The sequence below is a fragment of the Actinia tenebrosa genome, unplaced genomic scaffold, assembly GCF_029948245.1.
Source record: "Actinia tenebrosa isolate PJP-AT-01 unplaced genomic scaffold, QUT_ActTen_1.0 PGA_scaffold13__45_contigs__length_12533684, whole genome shotgun sequence".
NCBI lineage: Eukaryota > Metazoa > Cnidaria > Anthozoa > Actiniaria > Actiniidae > Actinia > Actinia tenebrosa.
In genome coordinates this window covers 11292017-11317572 of record NW_028292573.1, presented here as the reverse complement: position 1 = coordinate 11317572, position 25556 = coordinate 11292017, and the positions used below count along the sequence as shown (strand labels likewise).

General features: G+C 37.1%; 2 protein-coding genes across 2 annotated transcripts; both read left to right on the top strand.

Moving 5' to 3' along the window:
* The first annotated feature begins 451 nt into the window (after positions 1 to 451).
* LOC116308565 (adhesion G protein-coupled receptor D1-like) lies at positions 452 to 25208 on the top strand. Its single transcript, XM_089029278.1, has 16 exons — positions 452 to 941; positions 1037 to 1096; positions 1368 to 1557; positions 1751 to 1897; positions 1982 to 2057; positions 2407 to 2533; positions 3109 to 3170; positions 17660 to 17789; positions 18099 to 18202; positions 18765 to 18867; positions 19304 to 19454; positions 20262 to 20346; positions 20789 to 20855; positions 21292 to 21374; positions 21785 to 21911; positions 22929 to 25208. Exons 1-16 carry the CDS (start codon positions 453 to 455, stop codon positions 23256 to 23258), a joined length of 2331 nt encoding a protein of 776 aa, XP_088885404.1. The 5' UTR covers position 452; the 3' UTR covers positions 23259 to 25208.
* Positions 11095 to 15633, top strand: LOC148911839 (uncharacterized). Its single transcript, XM_089029130.1, has 4 exons — positions 11095 to 11479; positions 11933 to 11995; positions 12491 to 12549; positions 12952 to 15633. The coding sequence occupies exons 1-4, from the start codon at positions 11095 to 11097 to the stop codon at positions 15631 to 15633; spliced, it is 3189 nt and encodes a 1062-aa protein (XP_088885256.1).
* Positions 25209 to 25556: the final 348 nt, after the last annotated feature.

Genomic DNA, 25556 nt, shown 5'->3' with positions numbered 1-25556 from the left:
AGCCGACCAAAAGTACCAAGCCAACCAAAAGTACCAAGCCGACCAAAAGTACCATGCCGACCAAAAGTACCAAGCCGACCAAAAGTACCAAGCCAACCAAAAGTACCAAGCCAACCAAAAGTACCAAGCCGACCAAAAGTACCAAGCCAACCAAAAGTACCAAGCCGACCAAAAGTACCAAGCCAACCAAAAGTACCATGCCGACCAAAAGTACCAAGCCAACCAAAAGTACCAAGCCGACCAAAAGTACCAAGCCAACCAAAAGTACCAAGCCAACCAAAAGTACCAAGCCAACCAAAAGTACCATGTCGACCAAAAGTACCAAGCCAACCAAAAGTACCATGCCGACAAAAATTACCAAGCCCACCAAAAGCACCAAGCCGACCAAAAGTACCAAGCCGACCAAAAGTACCAACAAGCCGACCAAAAGTACCAAGCCGACCAAAAGTACCATGCTAACCAAAAGTACCAAGCCAACCAAAAGTACCAAGCCGACCAAAAGTACCATGCCAACCAAAAGTACCAAGCCAACCAAAAGTACCATGCCGACCAAAAGTACCAAGCCAACCAAAAGTACCATGAGTACCAAAAGTACCAAGCCGACCAAAAGTACCAAGCCGACCAAAAGTACCAAGCCGACCAAAAGTACCAAGCCAACCAAAAGTACCATGAGTACCAAAAGTACCAAGCCGAACAAAAGTACCAAGCCGACCAAAAGTACCAAGCCGAACAAAAGTACCAAGCCAACCAAAAGTACCATGCCGACCAAAAGTACCAAACCAACCACATCTACCAAGAGGACGACCATACCAACCGCATCTACCAAGGGGACGTCCTTTCCAACCAAACACACAAATGCTGATGTAACCGTATTCACAGAAGTTCTGAAATCCACCCAGTATGTCAACTGGAAACCCAAAACATCATTTTCGAATGAGAAGGTATTTATATCACCATTTATACCAAAAAGTCAGTGTGTTTTGCTGGATGTACTATGGTGTTTTGCTAGATATACTATGCTTGTTTAACATTAAAGGTGCGTGCTTATGTGATGAAACTGAGCTCACTTGGAATACAAGACCCAACATCTTTAGAGGTACGTAACTAAAGTAACAAATTTAAATTAATTAAAGGCAGCCACTGATGAAAAACTCGTGTCATGCAGATGGTAATGTTGGTATCGCTGCTGCTGCTTGATGTCTTTGTTGTTCTTGCTGCTGTTGTTGCTGTTGATGGTGTCACTGCTGCTGCTGCTGTTGATGTTGTTGTTTATGCTTTGATTCTGTTGTTGTTGTTGGAGCTGCAGCTGCTGCTTCTGCTGCTGTTGTGGAACCTCAGCATACCTAAGCTATTTTTTATGTTTGTAGGAAGTAGCAGACATTACAGAAGTGTTACTGAAGAATTTAAGATCAGAAGCGCAGTACTACAAAAACCAAAGTGAGACAGATGCTATCTTGACCGCAACGTCATACTTCGAATATTTTGCAAAAATATATGCAAGATATCATCTTAACCACTCAGCAGTCAATTCTGTCACAATAAACAGGACCAACTTCGGTAATTAAATGAAACCCTTACGTCAATGACGTTAGTATTCAGGTCTATCCAAAATGGTTGTCTACAGGCATATGCCAGCTGTGTTGCTAACATTTAATCGTTTTACACAAATTTAACATATAACTTATAATTTTTAGTGTACACTATATATCATTACGGCTGTTCAATAATTTACCGCCTTTTTCCACTTCAGTCCTTAGCATCTTCAAAATCCCTAGAAAAACTAAACTAGAAGATTTCCATTTTCCAACAAGAGGAGATGAAAGCTTTAAAACTGCGAGCTCGATATCGAAAGTGCGAACATTTATTACATTGCCTTCCAAACTATTCGCCAATAAAGGTAAGAATCGGCATTAGCCAAATGTTACCGATTCAATGTCTTATTGGGAATTTTCTTTTTAATAACAGTTTTTGATTTTTATAGATCGTATTGTCGTGAGTGCTATTTATTTTGGTATGAGCTCGTATATGTCATCTAGGGCTTGCTTAAGCAACAACAGGTAAGTCTTTTTTAAATGCACTGCATGTTATATCAATGTTAGTTTTGCAAACGGTTGTGGGTTTGATCGATCCCTATATACCCTTTATCAACTGTTAGTAGAGTTTCTACTTTTTACTTTGTTTTCTGGGTTTTCAGCTGGATGAGAACTTCGTCCTAGTTTCCTTCATATATAATCTTACTTTGTGATAAACTAATACAAAAAGACAAATGTATGTGAAAATCAGAGATGGAATGACGTCTACGAATTGAAGATTTTTGCACAATCAGCATGATTGAAAAAAGGAGCGTTAACTGAACCAGAAATATTTAACTCTATTATCGATCCCTTATTTTTGCATTTCATTCAGTATATTCAAAGAAGCTGGCAGAAAGTCCAAGATAAACAGTGATGTTATTTCCAGTACGTTGGACCCCAGTCCACCAGAGGGTGTTCTTCCAGAAAATGTAACCATAATTCTACAGCACATCCATGAGGTAATAAGAAATACGAAGGCACGCACATGCATGAGGTACATCCACGCTAAGAAACATGAATAAGCGCTTATTGTAAGTCTAATACATGATCAGGGAGAAAGCGTAGCTGCTAATAAGATAGGTTATTGGCAAATGTCTTCATTTCAGCGAAAGATAAACTACAACTTTTAATGAGGATGAAGTCGTTATTGATGATGACAGTAATGATGATGGTCATCAACATGGAGATGCTGTTGATGAAATTCACGGCAGCAATGCTAATGAGCTCGGTGGTGCTGACGATGATGATGTTTATCATAATAACGTTATGAATGTTGATACTGATGGAAAAACGCATGGTTGGAGTACTGCATGCATGTTGCCACTGATCGAAGATGATGATGAGGTATCATGAATATGTTGTAGAGTCGATGATGAAAATGAAAATGAAATGCTTAGAGCATAATTAACGATAATAATAGCGTTATTAATACGCCATGCGCCTTGTCCAGCATGCTGTATTCTAAGCATTAAAGAGACCATTTCAGAAGGGTTCATAAAGTGAGTTGCTTAATATGTTATTTTCTGATTTGAAGATATCATCTCGATCTCCTAACGAAGGACCTGCACATTGTGTGTTTTGGGATGTCAGTGAAAGGTAAATGGTTTTCCTAGATTCCATATCACAGTGCGAAATCCTCAATTTCAGTCAACGGAAAGCTGATGGAATCGTAAGGATAAGTTAACGTTTCCGTTGCTTATTCATTTGTATAAGTTGACGTAAACGTGTCGTAATGTCATGTTTCCGTTTTACCGTAAACTACGGAAACGCACTAAAAACCGCACTCTGTTTCCGTTGAGTTTAAGTCATCTGAAACTCAAGTATACGAGTAACGTATACTCGTGTTTTGGTAGCTTATACTCATGAATAAGAGACTTATACTCATAATAAGAAAGGCTTATATACGCATCAATAAGAGCCGTATTGATTTTTTATCAAGCCGCTACTTTTCATGATTGTGTGGTTTATATACTTCAATTCACTATTCACTTTACTATTCACTTCATTCATATCCTCACGCAACTGCTGCAATCCGTATTTAGACATTTATCCACGAGGGGATTTAAAAAATACATATTTTATTACATTTCATTTTATATATAAATATTACAATTGTATAAATTAATAGTCAATCAATAATGCAATAACTACTTTAGATTTAGCGATAACAACAAATCAAGCTTACAAATTATAGAAATCAAAATTGAAAACGAAAGAAATAATAAACAAATACGCGATATAAGTACAAATTGCATTAAAGAAAAAATGAACAAAAAAAAAAAGGAATCACAAAAGCAAAGTATGCGAGGAGAAAAACGGACAATTCAATGCTGATGAATGGGCTGAGTTTAGCTTCTCTTATATAGTGTATGTCTTCTTAATTATGACAACATACTCTGACATACTTAAAGTATAAACATCAAAAGCGTGGATCATAAACAGTAATGTATAGTTATATTTTATGCCAATTATTTGACTAAACCATTTAATTATTTGACTGTGGACATCTAGTAATTTGAAGATCGCGTCCGGCTGTCGAATGTTTTTTCACTTCGTAATTATTTTGTTTTCTATATTTTAATTTGTACCATTTGTACTAAATAGTGAAAAAATTTGCAAGCTTTTAGGGTTTGTACATGTACTCTAATACAATAGAAACAATACAATAGAGCGATATCACATAAGCAATGTTTACATGCAAATGAGCTGCCCTGTGAAATAGCATGCTAATGAAGTGTGCACATGCTGTTTGCACTACTGAGCTTGTGGCTTTTATGGCCGAAAGACGTGTTGAACTTTTCTAACGAAAATGATAATGAACAAAAAACGGCTTTACACTGCTATATTCAATTTTGATTAAGTCCTTGAAGCACAGCAATATTTTTTGGATGTCGTGAATAATAAAAATTGCACCATGCATAGTATAGGTGGGAAAACAGTCCGATATTCACTACTGTTTAAAAATGAGATATGCGTGAATCATACAATTTTCACAGTATTAGAAAACAGTTCAAGTCCTATCGATCTTTAGTTTGTCAAAAATAATATTTCCAATACAAGGCAATTGTTGTAACGTTTTAGCTTACAAAACTCATCTGGTTCACTTCATTATCATGCTATTTCACTGGGCAGCTCATTTGCATGTAAAACATTGCTTATGTGATATCGCTCTTATACAATCGTAAAGGAGAAGACAAATCTGCCTTCATTCATTGCCTTCTCTGGCTGCCCAAGAAGGTATTTCCTTAGGCTTTGTGCGATTCGATTTCTCAGTTGCAATGATGGTCCTGGAACTAAGCCGTTTTTGCGCCGCTGTTAGATTCTTTTTGATATGATCATCAATCGCTTTTTTGATGTTATGCAATCGCGATCTTTCCCAGGACAGCCTACGAATCTTTCGAGGCTTGGGACCTGGGCCAGCTTCCACTTCCTCATCGTCACAGCTCTCCTCGCTTGACATGCACTCAAGTGCGAATGGCCCCTCTATTATCTCTTTTGCTTTTTCCCTGTCGCCGGTAGACAGCTCAACGGAAGCAAGAGCTTTTCTTCGTCTTTCAAGTTTCTGTCAAAGGAAGTATAGAACTATGTATTAATAAATATCAGCGGTGTTTTCAGGCAAGACGAAGGGAAAACATCTGATGGTACTCATTTACCCGTTTTTTTTCGTTGTTGTTGTCGTAGGTTATTCCTATGCTCCATAAACTTCTGGTTTTTCCGTCTTGTTTGATCGTCCCTCAGGGATTTGCAGTACCGGTGAATAGAATCTGAACATATTATGAACAGCAACTGTAAGATTTACAATTGAAACACATATATATCGATAATTGTTAAAAATTTGCTGGATCCAATGCATTATACTGTAAATTAAATTGGCATTGACCCTCAGTGCATTGCAGTTGAATAGGGTTCTATTGGAGTTTGAAATGGACAATGTTTCGGCAGATATAAACACTTTCAAAAGTTTTGATTTTTTAGATCATAATGATAAAAGTAATTTAGGTTCGCGCGGAGTTAAAAATAGGGATTTCTTATCTGAGGGCAAGGAGATGTGCTTTTTAATTCATAGCGTCTTGTTTGCACTGCATATTTTCAAGTACCTTGAACAGAATTGTACAACTCGATACAAATATAAACATTAAATTAACCTTTTAAAGCGGATTTCTTCCAAGTACCATCTCCGTACAGACCTCTCACTTCTCTTCTAAGTTTTCGCGAGGTGTCCCTGTTGCTATCAGAGAAAAATCTAGGGGGAAAAGTACACGGAAAGACAAGAGAACAGAATTCAGCACAAAACATGCAGGCAACGTAAAAAATGAAAATGCACAGATGACTTACCGGAATCGTCGATGCTGTTCTGCCATTCAAAGACGGCTAAACTGCACCGACTAGCTTTCCGCTCAATGACGGATGGCCTGTCGAATGAGACAAACTATGCAATCTATTGATGCCTACATACACATGCTCTTCAATTAAAATGTCTCAATGCTGTTCTGCCATTCAAAGACGGCTAAACTGCACCGACTAGCTTTCCGCTCAAAGACGGATGGCCTGTCGAATGAGACGAACTATGCAATCTATTGATGCCTACATACACATGCTCTTCAATTAAAATGTCTCAATGCTGTTCTGCCATTCAAAGACGGCTAAACTGCACCGACTAGCTTTCCGCTCAAAGACGGATGGCCTGTCGAATGAGACGAACTATGCAATCTATTGATGCCTACATACACATGCTCTTCAATTAAAATGTCTCAATGCTGTTCTGCCATTCAAAGACGGCTAAACTGCACCGACTAGCTTTCCGCTCAAAGACGGATGGCCTGTCGAATGAGACGAACTATGCAATCTATTGATGCCTACATACACATGCTCTTCAATTAAAATGTCTCAATGTTGTTCTGCCATTCAAAGACGGCTAAACTGCACCGACTAGCTTTCCGCTCAAAGACGGATGGCCTGTCGAATGAGACGAACTAACTTATTTCATATGATTTGTTGAAAACGGTACTATACCCTTCTTGAAAGCTCCATTCACTAAAGTCAGCATTCTTTAAGAGCTGACGGTACACTTTGTGTACTGCTTTCTAAAAAATAAAAAAAACAACAAATAATTGAATGACATAATATAGGAATAAACACCTTTTTTGTTTTGGGACAAAACTCGCTTAGTTTTACGCTGAAAAATGTACGAGATGGTATACACTCTAGCGTGATATGCAATATTTTATTTTCAAGAAAAGCGTTCGTACTGTCAAATATGTCACATCCATGATAGTGACTTTGCAAAGATGCAAAAATTATTATTATGTTTTTGGTAAGCGTCTTGGCGAAGAAATATATTTTGATTTCCTTTCATCGCATATCCGACGAGACTAAAACCTCATTTCATTCCAAATATTCGACATAAAAAATCATATTTTCGTTAAGTTAGTAACAACAATCAGTGTGATCTTAAACTTTGCAGTCTTTTTGATGTCAAAAATTTGATATCAAACTGATTTTCTCGAAGACAAAAGAAAATTAACGTGATATAGAAATTATGACATTAATCTTGTTGAAGTGATGAAAGACCGTGTAACAGTCGTCCGTAGGTAATTGACCACAGGAAACCCAAGTATAAATACTCTATTCTCTAGGTTGACATGATTATGTTTGTACGCCAGTCATAAGAACTATGGTTTTTACTGTACTGTTTGATTGTAATGATTTCTATAGCCTTTCGAGATTTTATAGGCCCGAATTGATGTCAAACATTGATTACTATTGACTTTAGTATGTTCATAATGTATGCGCAATTGAAACGGCTACTGATTAATGCACTGCATAAATTATAGATCTTAAAAAGCGCGCGAAATTTACCCAAGTAAGCACATTTTAATTGTAATCTAAAATAAACTCACTTTCCTCCTTAGCATATGTATCAATCGCAGAAATATAGACTGCATACAAGATAACCAATAAATTAGTCCTTCCACTAAGTATTGCAACAATTTAATTTACTTACAGAGCAGTCATGGTCGATGTTTTGCTTCTTGCTTGTTGTTTGCCTTCGCGATCGTTGATCTTCTATTCTCGATTCTTTGAGGGCTTTCATCTCTCCTTTTAGCAATTCCACCTCTCTCCGTAGTTCTTTAACAGTTGTTTCATCCTCAAGGCCAATCATTTTGACGAAAGATAGTTTTAGTACAGAGAAATATATTTAGAAGCACGAATAAGATATTACCGGTACGTTGGTCTGAAACAACTGCATTTCCCGCCTTTTCTCGACGTTTGACGTCATCGGTTGTTAGAGGGTGGTACACAATTCCGGATTGAAATAATGCCCAATTACCCTATGCGTTCTCAGATGATTTACTAGTGTTATCATGAAACCAGTCAAGAAATACACACGTTCAAAGGAGAAACGGTCACTGCGCCGAAAAAATTTAAGGAAAAAGCAGGCGTTGCGACGTATACAGGAGAAGACAGCTGTCGTACAAAAGAAATCTTCAGAAAACATCAGTACACATCAAAGCGCACTGGATACAGTACAAGAGAGTGAAGACAGCGTGGTATCCACAGCAAATAGTACTACACATCAAACAGATAAAAAAATCAAACCCGACAAAGGTTTTGTTCTCAATCCGAACAATAGCCGTTTATTGGGTTCTACTTACGCAGGAAAGGTTTTGTTGGCAGCTAGACCAGAAATTGGACAATCATCGGCAAAGCTGAAGAGAAACTTCCGTTTGAATGAACCTCATCCTACTCAGCCAAACCCCACAAAGCCAACATCTTCGCTGATCAGCCCATGTCCGACAGACTCATTGAACCCCACATTGTTACAAGAATGTGACGAGAATATTATTTTAGGAGAAGGAAGATTTGGTATCGTTCGACTGATGAGGTACAGAACTAATTTAGTAGCAGTCAAGACAATAAAGCAACAAAAGTACTGCTATTTGATTGAGAAAGAAGCGCAGTTACTTTCCAACTTAGATGATCATCCAGGCTTCCCGTACTTCTATGGAATTTGTGAAAAGAATGGAAATATACTGCTGGTCATGGAGTTTTGTGAAGAGAATGGCAAAGTGTTAACTTTGAATGGGGCTTTGCTAACAAGATTAATAACAGATGACAGTTGTTGGCCTACAATTATTTACTCGTTAGCAATGTCAATAGCTCATATGCACTCGAAAGGGTTTATCCATTGCGATATCCATGGCAGTAACGTATTAATGTTTCGAAGAAATGGTGTGTGGTGCCCAGTTGTTGTAGATTTTGGAAAAAGTATTCACACACATTCAATGCAACCACGTTCCCGTAACACAGATAGGGATCCGGAAGATAAACAAAGATATCCTCATATTGCCCCGGAATTGTTAGATGGCACAGCAATAGCAACTGCTATAACTGATGCTTACAGTTTTGGACGGTTAGCTAGTCGTATATGCCGTAAGGTTAGATCATGTAAAGTGTATGAAAAAATTGCTAACGAATGTTATACCGATGATGCTGTAAAGAGGTTATCAATCCAGGGTTTTATTAACAAATTCGATTCATTGCAAGAGAAGTAAACAGAACATTCAGACAGTTCTTTACACAGAACTTTGAACTACTGCATGAACTATATTAGATTTTCTACAAAAAAAATTATTTTCTTTATTGTAAACAGTCATTGCTATATGAAATAAAAGTAAAATAATTTTTTTAAAATTAAACGTGGGTGTGTTTATCTGGCAAATATCAAAATACTACACCTTTTGCTGTTCCTTAACCGCAAAGGAATATTCATTGGAGCGAAGAAGCATTGTCATTAGAGCGAACAGGCATACAATACGGCGAACGGAGGTGGGATGGAACTTTCATTAAGAAATTTAGCATTGAATTTGACAATCATGAATATGTTTGCGTAAGTTCATCAACGTTTTCAAACTTTCATTAGCGTTTTGGTGCAGACAATAAACCACAACACACATTTAATACAGTGTTTTGGACATTTATTTACGCAATACAATATAAGTATATTTTCCACTAGGAATTTTAGGATTTTAACTGTCTTTTCATTTTTTTTACAAGCCGTGAATATTAGAGTGCTTTTAATAAAAGCGTGAAACTCTAATTGCTAAATAGTACAATTTAGTACTATTTTGTTAAAAATTAGTTGAAGCGTGAAGAGCAAATGCGCACGTGCGTCGAATAAAAAATAACACAATACACAAGTGAAATGGTTTGAAAGTTTTTATCAATTCCTGCAAAATCAAGACAAGAGACACATCTAAAGCTAAAATAACCACAAAACGCAAGTGAAATGGTTTTAAAGCCTTTATTCTCTCGCGCTGCTGCAAAATCAAGACACAAGACACACCTAAAGCTAAAATAACCACAAAACGCAAGTGAAATGGTTTTAAAGCCTTTATTCTCTCGCGCTGCTGCAAAATCAAGACAAAAGACACACCTAAAGCTAAAATAACCGCAAGTGAAATGGTTTGGCACACTAGAAGAATAAGTGCTACTTACTCTATTACAGCTCGCTCACCTTACAAATACTCTGGCTGGCTGTAAACGTCAATAAATGTACACGGCATTCAGTATCACAAAAGTAATCATACCTAGTGGTTTCGTTGCTTTTTGTACACAAGCGTTTCTAAAACGCGCTCGACTGCGCTCGACTTGATTATTCGCACAATCGCGGTTCATTGATTGCACGTGCACACTAAATTTACTAATTACTAATTTGTACAAAATAGTACAATTTAGTATTAGTAAAGTTTCACGCTTTTACTAAATGCACTCTATTTCGTACAAACAAAGCGCCCTTAGGTATAAATATCAGTCAGTTTTGAGTTTTTTAATCCCTCTTTTTTGGATATTGCAATGGTTCAACAAATAAACCAAATTCCAAATGAGTCAGACTAGCGTCTTTTGAGTGCCTATGAAGATCCACAGAAATGCATACAATGGTACGACCACATGTAAACATATCGTCCAAGATGTTTAAATAGAGAGCACATTCATCAATTTAAATTCACTTTTTTGTCTTTGAAAATCCACAATCGTAAAAGCACAATATACTTATTTGTATTGCGTAAATAAATGTCCAAAACACTGTATTGAATATGTGTTGTGGTTTATTGTCTGCACCAAAACGCTAATGAAAGTTCAAAAACGTTGATGAACCCACGCTAACATATTCATGATTGTCAAATTCAATGCTAAATTTCTTAATGAACGTTCAATCGCACTATTAAGACTCCGTTCGCCTTATTGTATGCCTGTTCGCTCTAATGACAATGCTTCTTCGCTTCAATGAATATTCCTTTGCGGTTAAGGAACAGCAAAAGGTGTACAGTGACATTTCTGTCATCACCTATGGGTCAATAGAACATGTATTTAAAAGTCTTTATTGTATTTTTGGCGTGTTGTGAGAAATTTTAAATCGAGCTCTGTACTAGCTTTTGATTGAGATTCGCTAAGAGTTTTTGACTTCTAGCTTTAAGTTCCATTACGTATACACATAAACCGAGCACTAGTTTAACCGATGTCTAGTAGAGCTTCAAAACGCCCTTCCTCTAGAGGTGGCCACGTGCAAAATTCAATTGATTCCAAAAGACGCAAATGTGGACATTGTCAAAAAATTCTCAGCAAAAGACAGTTTTTTGAACATAAGCGAAGATTCTACGACTATGCGAAAAACATTTGGACGACGGACGTTGAAGAGTCAGCAGTAGATAATGAGGGATCTTCTGGGGCATCTAAAAACAGCGAAGGCTTTGAATGTCCTCATTGTGGACAACGGCTCGGTAAGAGTCAGTATTATGAACACAAAAGGCGTTTTTACGATGCCAGTAAGAATATGTGGAATTTACAAAAGCAAGCAGTCACTAGTGGAGTTATTGAAGATTTGCCTGGTAGCTCAAGTGAAGGTAATGATTTTGAAAGATTGCGAGATCGATTTGCGCGGAGCTGGCCGAGCGAGTTAATACTTAATCTATCAAATGTATTGTTGTCAGTAGTATATCATTAGGCCGGTATTGGGGAAGAAAAGAGAGGAGAATGATTTTGGATTGTAATCAGGAATTCCGATTGAATAATGTTTCCTTTGAAAAGCGGGGTACGGACTCTGTGTACTTTGAGAAATCGTGTTATGTTCAATGCTGGTATAAAAATGCCAAACTAAAAAGTAATTCAATAACAGCAGTTCATGAGTGTCAGTGTTGGACTACCCGTGGAGTACGTAGAATTAATTTGAGGAGACTTTTCATAAGTTTTACCACTAACAAATTCTGGGGGGAAAATGCGGAAATTTTCAAGATAAATATATCTAAAATCTTTAAATTCTTCTCTCTCAATCTTCTTTCAATTATTTTTTGTTTCAGATGAGACTTGTACACTCCCAACAGAAAATAATGCTTCTAATTACGACCGGACACTAACTTCAGGTATATTAGTATATTCTATTCTATTCTATTCTATTCTATCCTATCCTATCCTATCCTATCCTATCCTATCCTATCCTATCCTATCCTATCCTATCCTATCCTATCCTATCCTATCCTATCCTATCCTATCCTATCCTATCCTATCCTATCCTATCCTATCCTATCCTATCCTATCCTATCCTATCCTATCCTATCCTATCCTATCCTATCCTATCCTATCCTATCCTATCCTATCCTATCCTATCCTATTATATATTCTATTCTATTCTATTCTATATTATATTAGTAATATCCTCATTTTAAGCGGATTTAAATAAATCATGCATACATGCGTACATGCCTAAGAACGGCCAATTTTAAGACCACACAACATCCGTACAGATTCAGGTACTGATAGATAAACTTTTGTTATATGGATTTGGAAAAGAATCCAATCATTGATTATTCATGTATCAATTATTTTTGAATACTAAACCAGATTATTTTAATCATTAGATCAATATATGACATCAGGATCAGTCGCGGCATCGGACGACTCTTCAAGCGAAGAAGAGGTTTGTTATACAATGAAACACCTTCGCCCATGTTGCTATTTAGCAAATTATTTACAAAGTGAATTAAAAATAACATAATCAAAACGGAAACAATTTGCAAAATGGAAGTTTCGCTCTGTTACTTGCGAAACGGTTATTTTTAAGTGAATGTACACAAATTAGTAAAAACTCTTGTTCCGAAAATCGGACGAAAATCTTGATTTGTGTCATATACAAGCTTTCAGTCATTAGACAATTTTCGAAGGCTTCATTGAAAACGTCAGTTCATTTTTGCCTCAGTGATGACTTTCTACATCCAGTTCTGAGATTAACATTCGATAATTTTGGCTTATTCAACATTCATGAAACTAAACTAAACGGGCTGATAATAATAGAAAAAACGTTTGTTTTACCTACTTTTAGGACGAGAGTGATGAGGACAAACATGATTCAGACTCGAATGCTGATGAAACGCCTGAACATTGGGATGAATTAAGTGAAGAAGATTTGCGCGATATCATTGATGAAGAAAATTCCGATGGCACTGTAAATCACGTCACGGAGGAGCAGTTTAGTATCAACAATAGGCAAAAATCACGCACATTTCTAACGTGGCTCCTATATTTTATTTTTCTTTGGCAATACTACAATCTTATCAGTGACAGAGGTATCGAAGGTCTTTTGAAGTACCTAAGTGCACTACTTTCCAAAGTAGGCGAAGGATTACCAGCAAATGCAGGATCTGACCTATTGATTTCCTTGGCTGGACTTATACCTGTAACAATGTATTCTCTGAGACGATATCTAGGTATAGACAGGGACAACTTTCAAAAATTTGTGGTTTGTGGAAAGTGCACAAAGTTATTTAAAGAGCAGGACTGTGTCAAGAAGGTAAATGGTAAATACCAAGCAAAACTTTGCGACAATGTACTTTTTCCACACTCTTCAAGACGAAAACCCTGCGGAGGCCAGCTAGTTAAAAAAGTTTTCCTGAATAATGGTTCAGTCAAATTTTACCCAATATATACTTATTGCTTTAGGAGTGTTATAGATTCGTTAGAGACGATATTGAAAAGACCAGGATTCAAGGAAAAATGTGAGGAATGGCGTGAACGAAATGTTAATGAAGATACATATGCAGACGTTATGGATGGAGACGTTTGGAAAACATTCCTAAAGTATAAAGGACGAGACTTTTTAAACCTTAAACACTCTTATGGTTTAATGCTGAACTGTGACTGGTTTCAGCCATTTAAGAGACGCAGTGATTATTCTATAGGAGTTCTGTATTTGGCTTTGATTAACTTACCAAGAGCTGAACGTTTTAAGAAAGAGAACATAATATTGGTAGGAATAATACCTGCATTAAATAAGGAACCAGCAACGCTTACGCATTTTTTGAAACCTATGGTGGACGAGTTATTAGCTTTATGGAAAGGTGTAAAAGTCAATGCCCATGGTGCACCAGAAGGTGGAATAAAGATAAGAGCTGCTCTTCTCTGTTGTGCATCTGATATTCCTGCTGCTAGAAAATTATGCGGATTTCTATCACACGCTGCACACAAAGGATGTAGTCATTGCCTAAAAACCTTTCCTGGGGGTTTTGGAGAAAAGAAGGATTACAGCGGGTTCACAGATCGGGACAACTGGCCAAAAAGAACAGATGAGCAGCATAGACGAGATGCTCTTAAAACCACTAGATGTAAAAATAAGACTGCACAGAAACGAATGGAAAAAGAACTTGGAACAAGATACACCGAATTGTTACGACTTCCGTATTACGGTAGTATCACAATGTGTGTGATTGATCCGATGCACAATTTATTTCTGGGTACTGCTAAGCACCTTTTTAAACTCTGGAGCAATAACGAGCTTTTTTCAAGAGAGAATATTATTGAAATCGAGCGACGTATACAAAACATTAATTCCACTTCTGATCTTGGTAGATTACCACATAAAATTACAACAAACTATGGTGGTTTTACAGCTTCTCAGTGGCAAAACTGGATTCTTTATTATTCTTTGTATTGTCTCGAAGGAATTCTCCCAGAAGAACATTTGAACTGTTTACAAACTTTTGTAATCGCCTGTCGGCTACTGTGCAAGACCTCTATTTCGAAAACTGATCTCTTTTTAGCTGATAGAAAACTACTAGACTTTGCAATAAATTTTGAAAATCTTTATGGAAGAGAAGCCGTTACTCCGAATATTCATCTACATATGCATTTAAAGAAATGTGTTGAAAACTATGGAAGTGTGTTTGGTTTTTGGTGTTTCAGCTTTGAGCGTTATAACGGATTGTTAGGCAACTTTCACACCAATAACAGGTTCATTGAATCACAATTAATGAGGAAGTTTATTTGCATGAGCAGCGCTGCAGACTTGCAGTATACATTGTCGAAAGAATACAGCGAAGTTTTCTTTCCATTTTGCAGAGCTCTTCTGAGGGATGCTATAGTGGATAATATTCAGGAGGAAATTAATCAAGATAGACTTTCTAAATTTAAAATCGCAATACGAGGATCAATAGAAAGCCTTACAGATGTGTGGACAGATTTTAGTGACGTAGCATTGCCAAATAGCTTCGTGATCTCTTCGTTTGACAACGACGACTTATTCAACCTAAAAGAAATGTATAGGAAACTTTATCCAACAGTGAATTTTGACCGTCAGCGAGTGAACCGAGCCTTTAGAAAGTATAAGTCAGTTACAGTATTCGACGAAAGACTAGGTTCAAGATTTAACACACGTCTTGATTCTTCAGGAAAGATCATGGCCTCATGGGCAGGTAATGGTGGAATAATTGAGGCAACATCTACTGGCAGACCCGGCTTTGTTTTGTTTTATTTGTGCCATACTATTGTGATCAATGGAGATCAATTAACTCATATTCTTGCAGCCGTTCAATGGTACCAAAAGAATAATCATATCACATCATATCGCAATCCATTAAGTGTTTGGGAAGCAAAACATTTTGAGGAACCAGGGCCAGCAACATTCATTCCAGTTCAGAGAATAAGCTCAAGGTTTGTCTACGGAGAACACAGAAGCGAAAACCAACATGTAATCGTTGTCTCACCCCTGATTAGACACATGTTTCAGTAATAAAAATTATTCAAAAAAATACAAAATAAATGTTTTATTCATTAATTTATTATTCAGTCTTTCTTTCTTTCTTTCTTTCTTTCTTTCACAAGCTGATCCATGCCTCAGAACACTTTGTTTAATTTTAAACATACTTGATTTACGTTAATCCAAAGGTGCAAGAGCGGATTGTTATAAGCCGCTTGCTTCGCTTTTTCGGGAACTAATTTAGTTGGAAATTATTTTTCAATGTTCAGTAAATCAAATCAAAATTAAAGAAATAGAACCTCTGATGCTTTTTTATGGTATATACTATCACTTCATTTGTTCTTCTTTTTCGAATAAAGGTGAAGACCTAGTATAGCATTTGATAAATATTGCACCGAACTTCAAATCCTACACCACTGAACATATTTTTGAAATAGCTGCAAATTATATCTGTCAAAATTTGTAATTTCTCTTGCAAAAATATAACCCTTTCCTCGAAATCTAATATAAAGAAAAACTTAATTAAATGGCAATGACACAAAATAATGTGTTTTAAGTTGTAGTTCGCATAAACGAAGTTAAAAAGACAAACTCAAATAGGACGAAACAGCGCTGCTGTTCACCAAATACTGGCTATTTCTGCATGGCTTTTTGGCAAGCCGTTTTAGTTTCTGCCTAGTATGATTCAGTTATTCAAATTATTTTATGATTTTCACTTTAGCTGATTAGATCTTACATAGATCCTTCGTAGACCTTCTGCATTTTCTTGCACGATATCGATCCATGCATATTTTATATTTACATTTAACTGTTACATTTTTTCTAAGTGTTCACAATTATATTCAATTTCCGTGTGCCTTAAATGGAACGGAAACATGTAGCAATGTGTATACGGCGTTGTTTCCTTTAAACGCTTAACGGAAATGTGAAGGAGGACTGGCTTTCAGAAAAGTGGATTTCCGTACCCGTAAATTTGACGGAAATTCCAAACTATCAAATTTCCGACAATATTTCCGATTTCGGAAATCTGTAATTTCGCACTGTGTATTCAATAGTTCATAGAGTGAAAGCCTAGCTACTGGAGTGCCGTAACTTCATTGCATGGAAAGAGGATGCACGCAGTACCATTCCTCTATGACACATTTAATGGCAAATTAACAGATTCCGAAACAGATGTTTGCAACAACTTTGCATTGTAACTCTCTATAACCTCGCTTTCATTGTATTTAAAAAAGAAAAAAAAAAGGCGATTGCAAAAAGTCGACTTTAAGTTCCAACGCCATTAACAAGTCATATGTTTGGAAATTTTCCTGTTTTAAAAAAAGTTAACGCGCGAAAGGTCGCATGGCGAGAGATCTCCTGTAACAAGCTTGCTTTGATAGTTGATCTTTTTTAACAAAATGCAATTCTTTTGTGGGTGAAAATTTCTAAAGCAAAGGTTATACGAATGTTAAAGTGCAAATGAACCCTTCGACAATACTTTCAGTACTGATTCTACATGAAGTAAATAGTTGAATGGTAAAATATTTCTTGATTTGAGTCATGCGTTTCTAAGTTATGAAGGTTTATACTTCCAATATGCTAATGAGTGTGACGTCTATTAAGGCTTAATTAAATATACAAAATCGAACTGGTTCATAGAAACAGTATTTAAAAAGCATCATTATTTTACTCATGGTTTACATGAAAACTATTTAAAATTTTTATTTTCAAAATGGCCAGCATTTAGTATTTCTAGTTACAACAAAAACCCTCAAATACCTTACCTGACGTCATCATCATTAACATATTGGAAGTATAAACCTTCATAACTTAGAGACGCATCACTCAAATCAATAAATATTTTACCATTCAACTATTTACTTTATGCAGAACCAGTACTGAAAGTATTGTCAAAGGGTTCATTTGCACTTTAATCGCAGTAGCTGTTTGGTAAACTAGGGCTACTAAAAGAAACTTGCTTGTGTCTTATATGTTTGTAGGGTCCTATGTGCCATTTAGGCGCGAGGTGGATAGGTGTACAGGCACAGGTCTTATATCTTTGAATGTTTGTCCTCAGGAATGATTTGGGTGGCAAATGGTCCGACTTCGGTTGTACTTTGGTCAGGGCCAACAAAACAATGACCATTTGCACCTGCAACCACTTGACAAGCTTTGCTCTCTTGATGCAAGTCAAACAAGAAAAACCGGTAAGACAGTTTCTATACTTTGAGAGATCTCCTGTTTTTGCTCTCCTCTATCTCAACGGAAAGCGTCAGGGAGCGCGGAGATGGGAGCAGTTGGAGGGCATGTAGTTCCCGCTAAAGTCCCCGTTCTCCATACACTAATCTCCATAAAAAATTTCGATATTTCTCTGAAGCCCTTGAGGTCTGAGTTTAATTGTTGGTTCTTGTCCATTGACGTTCCGTCGGTTGTTTTGGATTTTCTTTGATTTTGATGGCATGCAGCAAATCCAAACATTTTATCAATTTCTTTTACCAATTCATCTAATTTCCCAGGTGGATGAAACGCACAAACTTGCGTTAAGTCACATCACGTATGTTGGCTCCAGTTTCTCACTTCTTGGCGAATTACTCACCGTATTAGTTTACATGACTTTAATGTAAGTATTACTAGACCTAGGGAGGTTCACCACTTCCCCCTGGCACGTGCCACATAAATGGCTTGATTTCCCACTACAATTCGGCCCATATGATTACATTCTAGTCGGTGAAATTCGACATTTATGTCACATCGCGTTGCGCCTAGTCAAAGTGGCTAGCAAATGATATATTCATAAAAGTGTTGCACAGATTTGGCAGTTTTGTACTTTATTAGTCCCCTTCGCAGTTCCCTGCGCCATCTTGAAAGATAACCGTGCATGTGCATCGAAGCGACAACGGCGGTTATCTTGATGAAAGAGACATGTGAATAGTTATACAAGGTGTTAAAAAGGTCTCTATCGATATCATTGAAATCTCTTCGATGCACGGTTACCTTATTTCAAAATGTCGTAGGTAACAGTGTGAAGGGGATTATTGAGAACACCATCATTCACTCATTCACGTTGCCGCTACATTGATATAATGAACCGTTGTTGTCTGCATATGCTTATTTAGAAGTACAGAAATATCTAATATCTTGACGTTTTCTCTTTGCTTTATTTTGTATTGACCATTAAACAGGAATATTCAGTTAGAGCAGTCTCAAATAAGAGTTAATCTTGCTCTGTCACTTGCCTTGGCTCAAATCTTCTTTTTGTCAGGAATCACCTCCACAGAAAACCAGGTATTTTTTTATATTTATAAAGAAAAATGCTATCAACGTATAATAAAATATTCTCATAAAACTACTGCTTAAGCGCGCGCGGGTACAACATTTTATTTGCTAATTTATTGAGGACTTTTGTTCCATAATGAAATTAAAATGTCTCTTTTCTTTCCACTTTCCTGTTGGAAAAGGGGTTTGACAATCAGCTTTACACTTAACATGACGCGCAGGATCGCAGCAGATTTTAGGCGCCAATCAAAGTGTTTCCATAACATTATCGAAAAGCATGAAGTTCTTCTTCTGAATTTACGCGCCTAGTATGCTATGGATACGTCCTGAAAGTTGACATCCATAAAAATCAACTCCGTAGCGACGGAAAATTGTGCAATCGTGGCAGCCGCGCACGCCCATGTACTTGTTGTAATGACTTTATATTTTGTTCTCATTTTGGTAGAATGTTTGTACGTTTGTGGCTGTTATGATCCATTATTTCTACCTGGTAGCGTTTGGCTGGATGATGTTTGAAGGAGTCTATCTTTATCTTATGGTTGTCAAAGTTTTCAATACTGTGGTTAGGATGAAGTTTTATTACGCTTTCTCATGGGGTAAGGTTTTCTATCACTTCAATGATATCTCGTCTTTCTTATAGGTCACTTACCTTGCACTTAACCTCTAAAAAATATAGACTTTAAAAGAGATTACGAGTCAATATAGTGATAAAGGCAACGTTAGCACAATTTTCACTCAGCTACAAAAATCCAAATCTTCTTCATCAGTACACAAGAGGACAATGGCATAGAGATTCTTTCTTTTATCTTTTTTCTTTACTTCTTTCTTTTCTATACTTTTTTTCTTTTTAACTATAAAATCTAGTTTCATGATATTCCTGTACGACAGCACTGATGGCCATAATGAAACTCCTTAAAAACATAACGTTTACAAAAAATGTTTCATTTGTTCGTTGGTACTTGTTTCCTTTTTTGTTTGTTTGATACACATACAGTAAATGTCATTAACGTTGTCCACCGAAAAAAGACATTTACACATTTAGACATTTAGACTAAAAGAAATATCACGTGTTTAATTATGCATTCTTTGCCCTGTGTGCGTCAACCTGAACTTTAAATGTAAAATTCAACTCGTGAATCGAAAATCCAGAATGCCCCGACCATTTAGTGAGGATTTAAGATGGAGAATGGTATTTCAGCGTTTGTTTTATGCCAGAACCTTCGAGGAAACACGTGATATTTCTTTTAGTCTAAATGTGTTAATGTGTAAATATATATTTTTATTTATTTACTTATTTATTTATTTAAATATTTAGTCTCTGGGTTCTCTCCAAGAGCTAGGCTCATCTAGGTAAATGTCTTTTTTCAGTGGACAATGACATTGACTGTATATATTTTTAATAGGTTTTCCATTGGCTGTTGTCCTAACATCTCTTGGCATCGCTACTTCTTTTGTAAATGGACTTCACAGTTACACACAACGAAATTTGTAAGTTTTTTTCAAAAGAAATTAATTAATCACATACTTGCATCGTCAGCACTTATTCAGAATAGCCTGTGTTATGTACTGTTTAAAAAACTCATTAATAATTCATGAAGGAAACACAATAGAAATCATGACCATGACGGAGGTTTTATATCTGATATAGATTCGTCTTCATTTGCATAAACTTTAACTTGGATTTTCTCTATCAAACTTGGTTCATTTCGTAAAGAATTCGGTACAGTATGAGAACATACATCAGGAGTTTTTTAAGCCGTTTAATAAACTCGCAGATCGTGTTTTATCGGGTCTAAAACCACTCGGCTACGCCTCGTGTTTTATACCCGATAAAACACTCCTGCTCGTTTATTAAACAGTACATATGTACAGCCAATTGAAGTTGTTATTTAATTGTCTTTTGTTTGATCTATTGATATTTTTTCCTCAGTTGCTGGGTTTCTTTTTCTAATGGACTAGTTTGGACGTTCGTAGCTCCAGTTCTCATCATTTCATTGGTATGTAGCATGTAAGAAATGTTCCATGTTAACCTTGGCTCAGTCATATAAACTGTTTATTTGGCATCCGCACTTTTAGAATATTGATAATAACGATAAAAACGATAATCAAGATGATGATGATATTACAATTATGATGATAAAGATAAAAATGATGATGATGATGATTGTAATGGTCATGATGATGATGGTTGTGGGGGTGTTGGTTATTATGAAGGTGATGTTGATAATGATAACGATTATGATGATGATAATGGTGGTGATGATGGTGATGATGTTGGTTCTTATGAAGATGATGTGATGACGATGACGATGAGGACTATGATGATGGTGATGGTGGTAGTGATGGTGATAGTGGTTGTTATAAAGAAGATGATGGTAATAATGATGTCGACGATGATGATGGTTAATGCCCTTGGTTTCTAATGTATTTTAGATGAATGTGGTTATCCTTGGCCGGGTCGTACGCGAATTGGCAACGTTAAACAAGACGAATTCACAGAACGCAAGCTCTTACATGTGAGTATGGATAGTTTAGTGTGTTACTACATTTACATCTTTCGTGTAAGTCTTCTTATTTAAATTACGGTTATAAAGAAGATAGAACGAAATAACGATTGATGTGGTGACTTAGCCTTGCTGGACCCACGTACGACCAATGAGACACTTATCCTTTAACTCAACCATATTAATTGCACCTTATTCTCTTTCCTGGCCAAAAAGTCAAGACAAAATTTAGTACATTATTTATGGTGGGAAGACCAGGAAAAATAGTCCTATCCACAGCCCATGGCGTATTATATTTGTACCATAACCATCCACATCACTCTTACTATCATATCGTATCGCTCCGGTAGCGAGCCTGAATCTTATTAATATATTACATTATATTTAATATATTACTAATTGATCCTGTTTTATTTCAAAAGGCAAAGTATAAAGGCAAGTGTGGTATTGTTCCCCTTGCTTGGATTGACATGGGTGTTTGGCATCCTCATGTTTACAGACGCGGCTCTTATCTTCCAGTACATCTTTACAATACTTAACTCTTTCCAGGTCAGTGCAAATTTTCTGTAACATTACCGGCGTTTGCATTGCTACGCGGCCACCACAGACAAATCGCGACGTGCACTTTGCAATAGACTGCCGTCAATCAAACACGTTGACGCCATTTACACGCGTGTGTGATTCAAAAGGCGCCAAAACTTGTCGCGATTGTTTACAAGTATTATGAGCCACACTCCCGGGCCTATCCGGGCCGATCCAAACGCGTGTGTTGATTGACGGCAGTCTATTGCAAAGTGCACGTCGCGATTTTTGTCTGGGGTGGCCGCGTAGCAATGCAAACGCCGGTAATATCTCCCTTCTTCCATTCGTCATAACTTGCAATTTTTGATGCCAGCCACCCATCCACACAATCACACACCTCATCACCACTGCTAACCACACAGGCCATCTTAAAAGACGTCCCTTTGTTCTTCTCATCCCTGATTATATCCACTTATATCCACACACATCTCATCACCACTGCTAACCATCCAGACCATTTTAAAAGACGTCCCTTTGTTCTTCTCATCCCTGATTATATCCACTTAACCAATATATTGAAATTCAATGGTAGCTCCAGGAGGGGGGATTAGGTGGGTACCTATCTATAGCTACAGTTACAGTTTTGCAAATAAGAACAAAAAGTAACTCTATAAACAGATGATTAAAAAATATATGTACTGCCTTTGTAGATAACTGCCACCACCTTTGAAATTCTCCATCCTGATCTGTCTTTGCGTAAATCCCATTCTTAAAGGTTTTACTTGACTAAGAAATTTCATCCTCAATTTTTTCTTAATCTTTTCCCAATTTAAACCACTTGACAAACTGCCTTTGAGAATTTTTTTTTTGTTATGCACCCTTGCCAGCTCGATAATACATAAGTAGGCATTACAAATTAACTTGGGACAAAGCAAGCCGAAAAAATTTGAAACGGGTTCCATCTCCCACTTTGGATCTGACAACCTTTTTTAAAATAATGTACATGGCCCTGACTTTTACGATTTTAATTTCTCTATATTTTAGGGTTTTCTCATTTTTGTGTTCCACGTCTTAAGAAGCAGAGACGTACGCGCAGCCTTTAAGAGGAAATTTGAGCGTTGGCAATTGACAAGAAGAGTAAACTTCGGTTGTTCGAAGTTCAAGACGGATATTTCAGCTAAGTACAGTAACAAGCATCAAATGAAAGAGTTCAAGAGTACAGAAAGTCTGCAGGAAGGCCTTAGAAGAAACAACAGAATTTTACCGTCACCCTTGAACGAGGAATTTGACACCAAATCAGCAACATCTTGTGTCACGCCTGTTGAAGACAATAGAGACATTAACACCATGCATGCTAGGGACAACAAACCTTAAACTGCAGTTGGATGTCAGGTGTTTTCCGTCGAACTTGATTTCCCCTCTCCCTCCCAACTTCCCCTTCCTGTGCGTGAGCACGAAGCGGCGGCTTGGTAAAAGAGCAGGCACTCTTTGAAGGAAATAATATGGACACAAATAGGTGAGAGAGATAGCTTCTTTAGAGAGAATCAACCGTGCTCAAAAAAAAGGAAACTTCACCAAGAATGAAAATTTCTCACCCCACAGCACACAAAATATTGTCTCACACGTAAGTTTCCCAACGATTCTCGGCGAATAAATCACACTTACAAAAATTAACGCACGAGAATCAAAATGGCCGAAACATCATTGCCTTAAGGTGACTGCCTACTTTTGGAAATTGATTTAAGCTTTTTTTAAAACTTCGATTTTCCGAATTGAAATTTAATGCTGATTCCAAATCTGGAAAGAAAAATAGGGTGTCCCGAGCTCGTTTTCGAGATAATCAGCATTTAATGGAAGCCTACGCACGAGCTTTTGGAGTAAAAATTGCGCCACCGGAAGTGATTAGAAAAAATTAAGATTCATAAGATAATAGTTATTTGCAGACTATATGATTGCATAAATGAAGGCTAGTCAATCATTCTACAATAATACATGGATATTTTCGACAAAAAGACAGAGAGATACATTGATTTGTCATATTTTGTAGTTTCGGTGCTCTTAAAAAATCTCATAAAGTCGAACAAAAATCCCTACAAAAATCTATTTTTTCACGTGTTCCTGATTTAAACTTTTCCTAAAATGTTGATATAACCTAGATTTTTAGGAGTTTCTTCGAATGAGCTATCAAAAAATATAGAGTCCCGTGCAAAATTTGAGGGTTTTGCCGTGTTGAAGCTCAAAACGCGTATGGTTCTTCAATAAAATCTTGTAGATTTTTCAGCGGTTTTTGAGCGCGCGCTCATCGTGGGCTCAATTCGAACGTTCAAAAGTAGGCAGCCACCTTAAGAGCGATATAGTATTGTTGATATTTAAATTGTAGCTACTGAGAAAAGTCGGTCCATTTCTGGACTAATTACTAGTAACGTGCATACGTAAATAGAGTCCCACACTTTTCTTGATCATAGTAGTAACGTGATGACTGTCTTCTCGCATGGGTCACCAGTCATGCTCTTTAGCCTCAAATGCAACGATATGCCTGATGATATGATTTCAGTGAGGAATATGAAACGCGCGAGCGTGTCTCTGTCCTCTGATATAAACACGGTAGCCAGCCAATCATTGCGTGCGTTATATTTCAAATAGTTTATAATTAACAAATAAAACAGCTTTTTCTGTTTTCCGTTCAATAACAAAGCACGCAGGAAGTGTTGTAAGCACGAAAGATGTGTAAGGAGAAGCACGAGCCTTAAGCGAGTGTTTCTCACACTTCTTGAGTGTTTACGGCGCTTCCTAAGTGCCTTATTTTTGAACGGAGCAAGGAAAAAGCTGTTTTAATGGTTTTATTATATAGTTACTAATTTTATTTCGGTATTGGATTTATTTACGCAAAATTAAAAGAAAAAGGGTCGCAGGATCTAACAGCACTTCGCGCATGCAGATGGAGTCAGCACTGTACTCCGTTCACTAATAAAGCACAGTTTACGAGCAATCAGCGCGTGCCTACTATCCCAACTATATAATATTGAACTGAGTAAAGTGCAATTTGGTCTGAAATCAAACAAGTAATTGTAACATGGCAAGACCACGTAGCGCGAGAGTGCAGTTTGTTAATCACAAGTTTGATTTCAGACCAAAATTTCACAACATTTCAAAATGGATATAATTAATCGCACTCCTTTGAACCAATCAAAGGTACTTATCACCCAAAACGGAGAGGAGTCAGAGGATTATTTAATTTAGGGAGGATTACATAATCTTTAAGCAACTGGAACTCAAGGGGTATACACATTGACAGTGGCGGATCTAGGGGTGGGTTTTGGGAGTTACAACACCCCCCACCCCCCCCCCCCCCCCTATGAGAGCCATCGTGATTTTTTTTTCTCATGACAACACCAACAGCATCGCGAGTTTTATTGAAACAGGGGTACCGAACACATTTCGCTCGCTTTTTTCTATACGCCGAGTGTGGGTCCTGAAACAACCATGCTTACCTGCAGCAAATAATCATTATCATAAGACTACTTCCGTTTGGGAACCCTGTGCTACTTTCCCGCCAAACAAGTACCTCAATCAATGCTACAACCCCCCTTTGAAAAAATCCTGGATCCACCCCTGATTGACATGCAGCAAGAGAGAGGGGAACCCTGCAAAAATGAGAAAGCAGAAACCAAT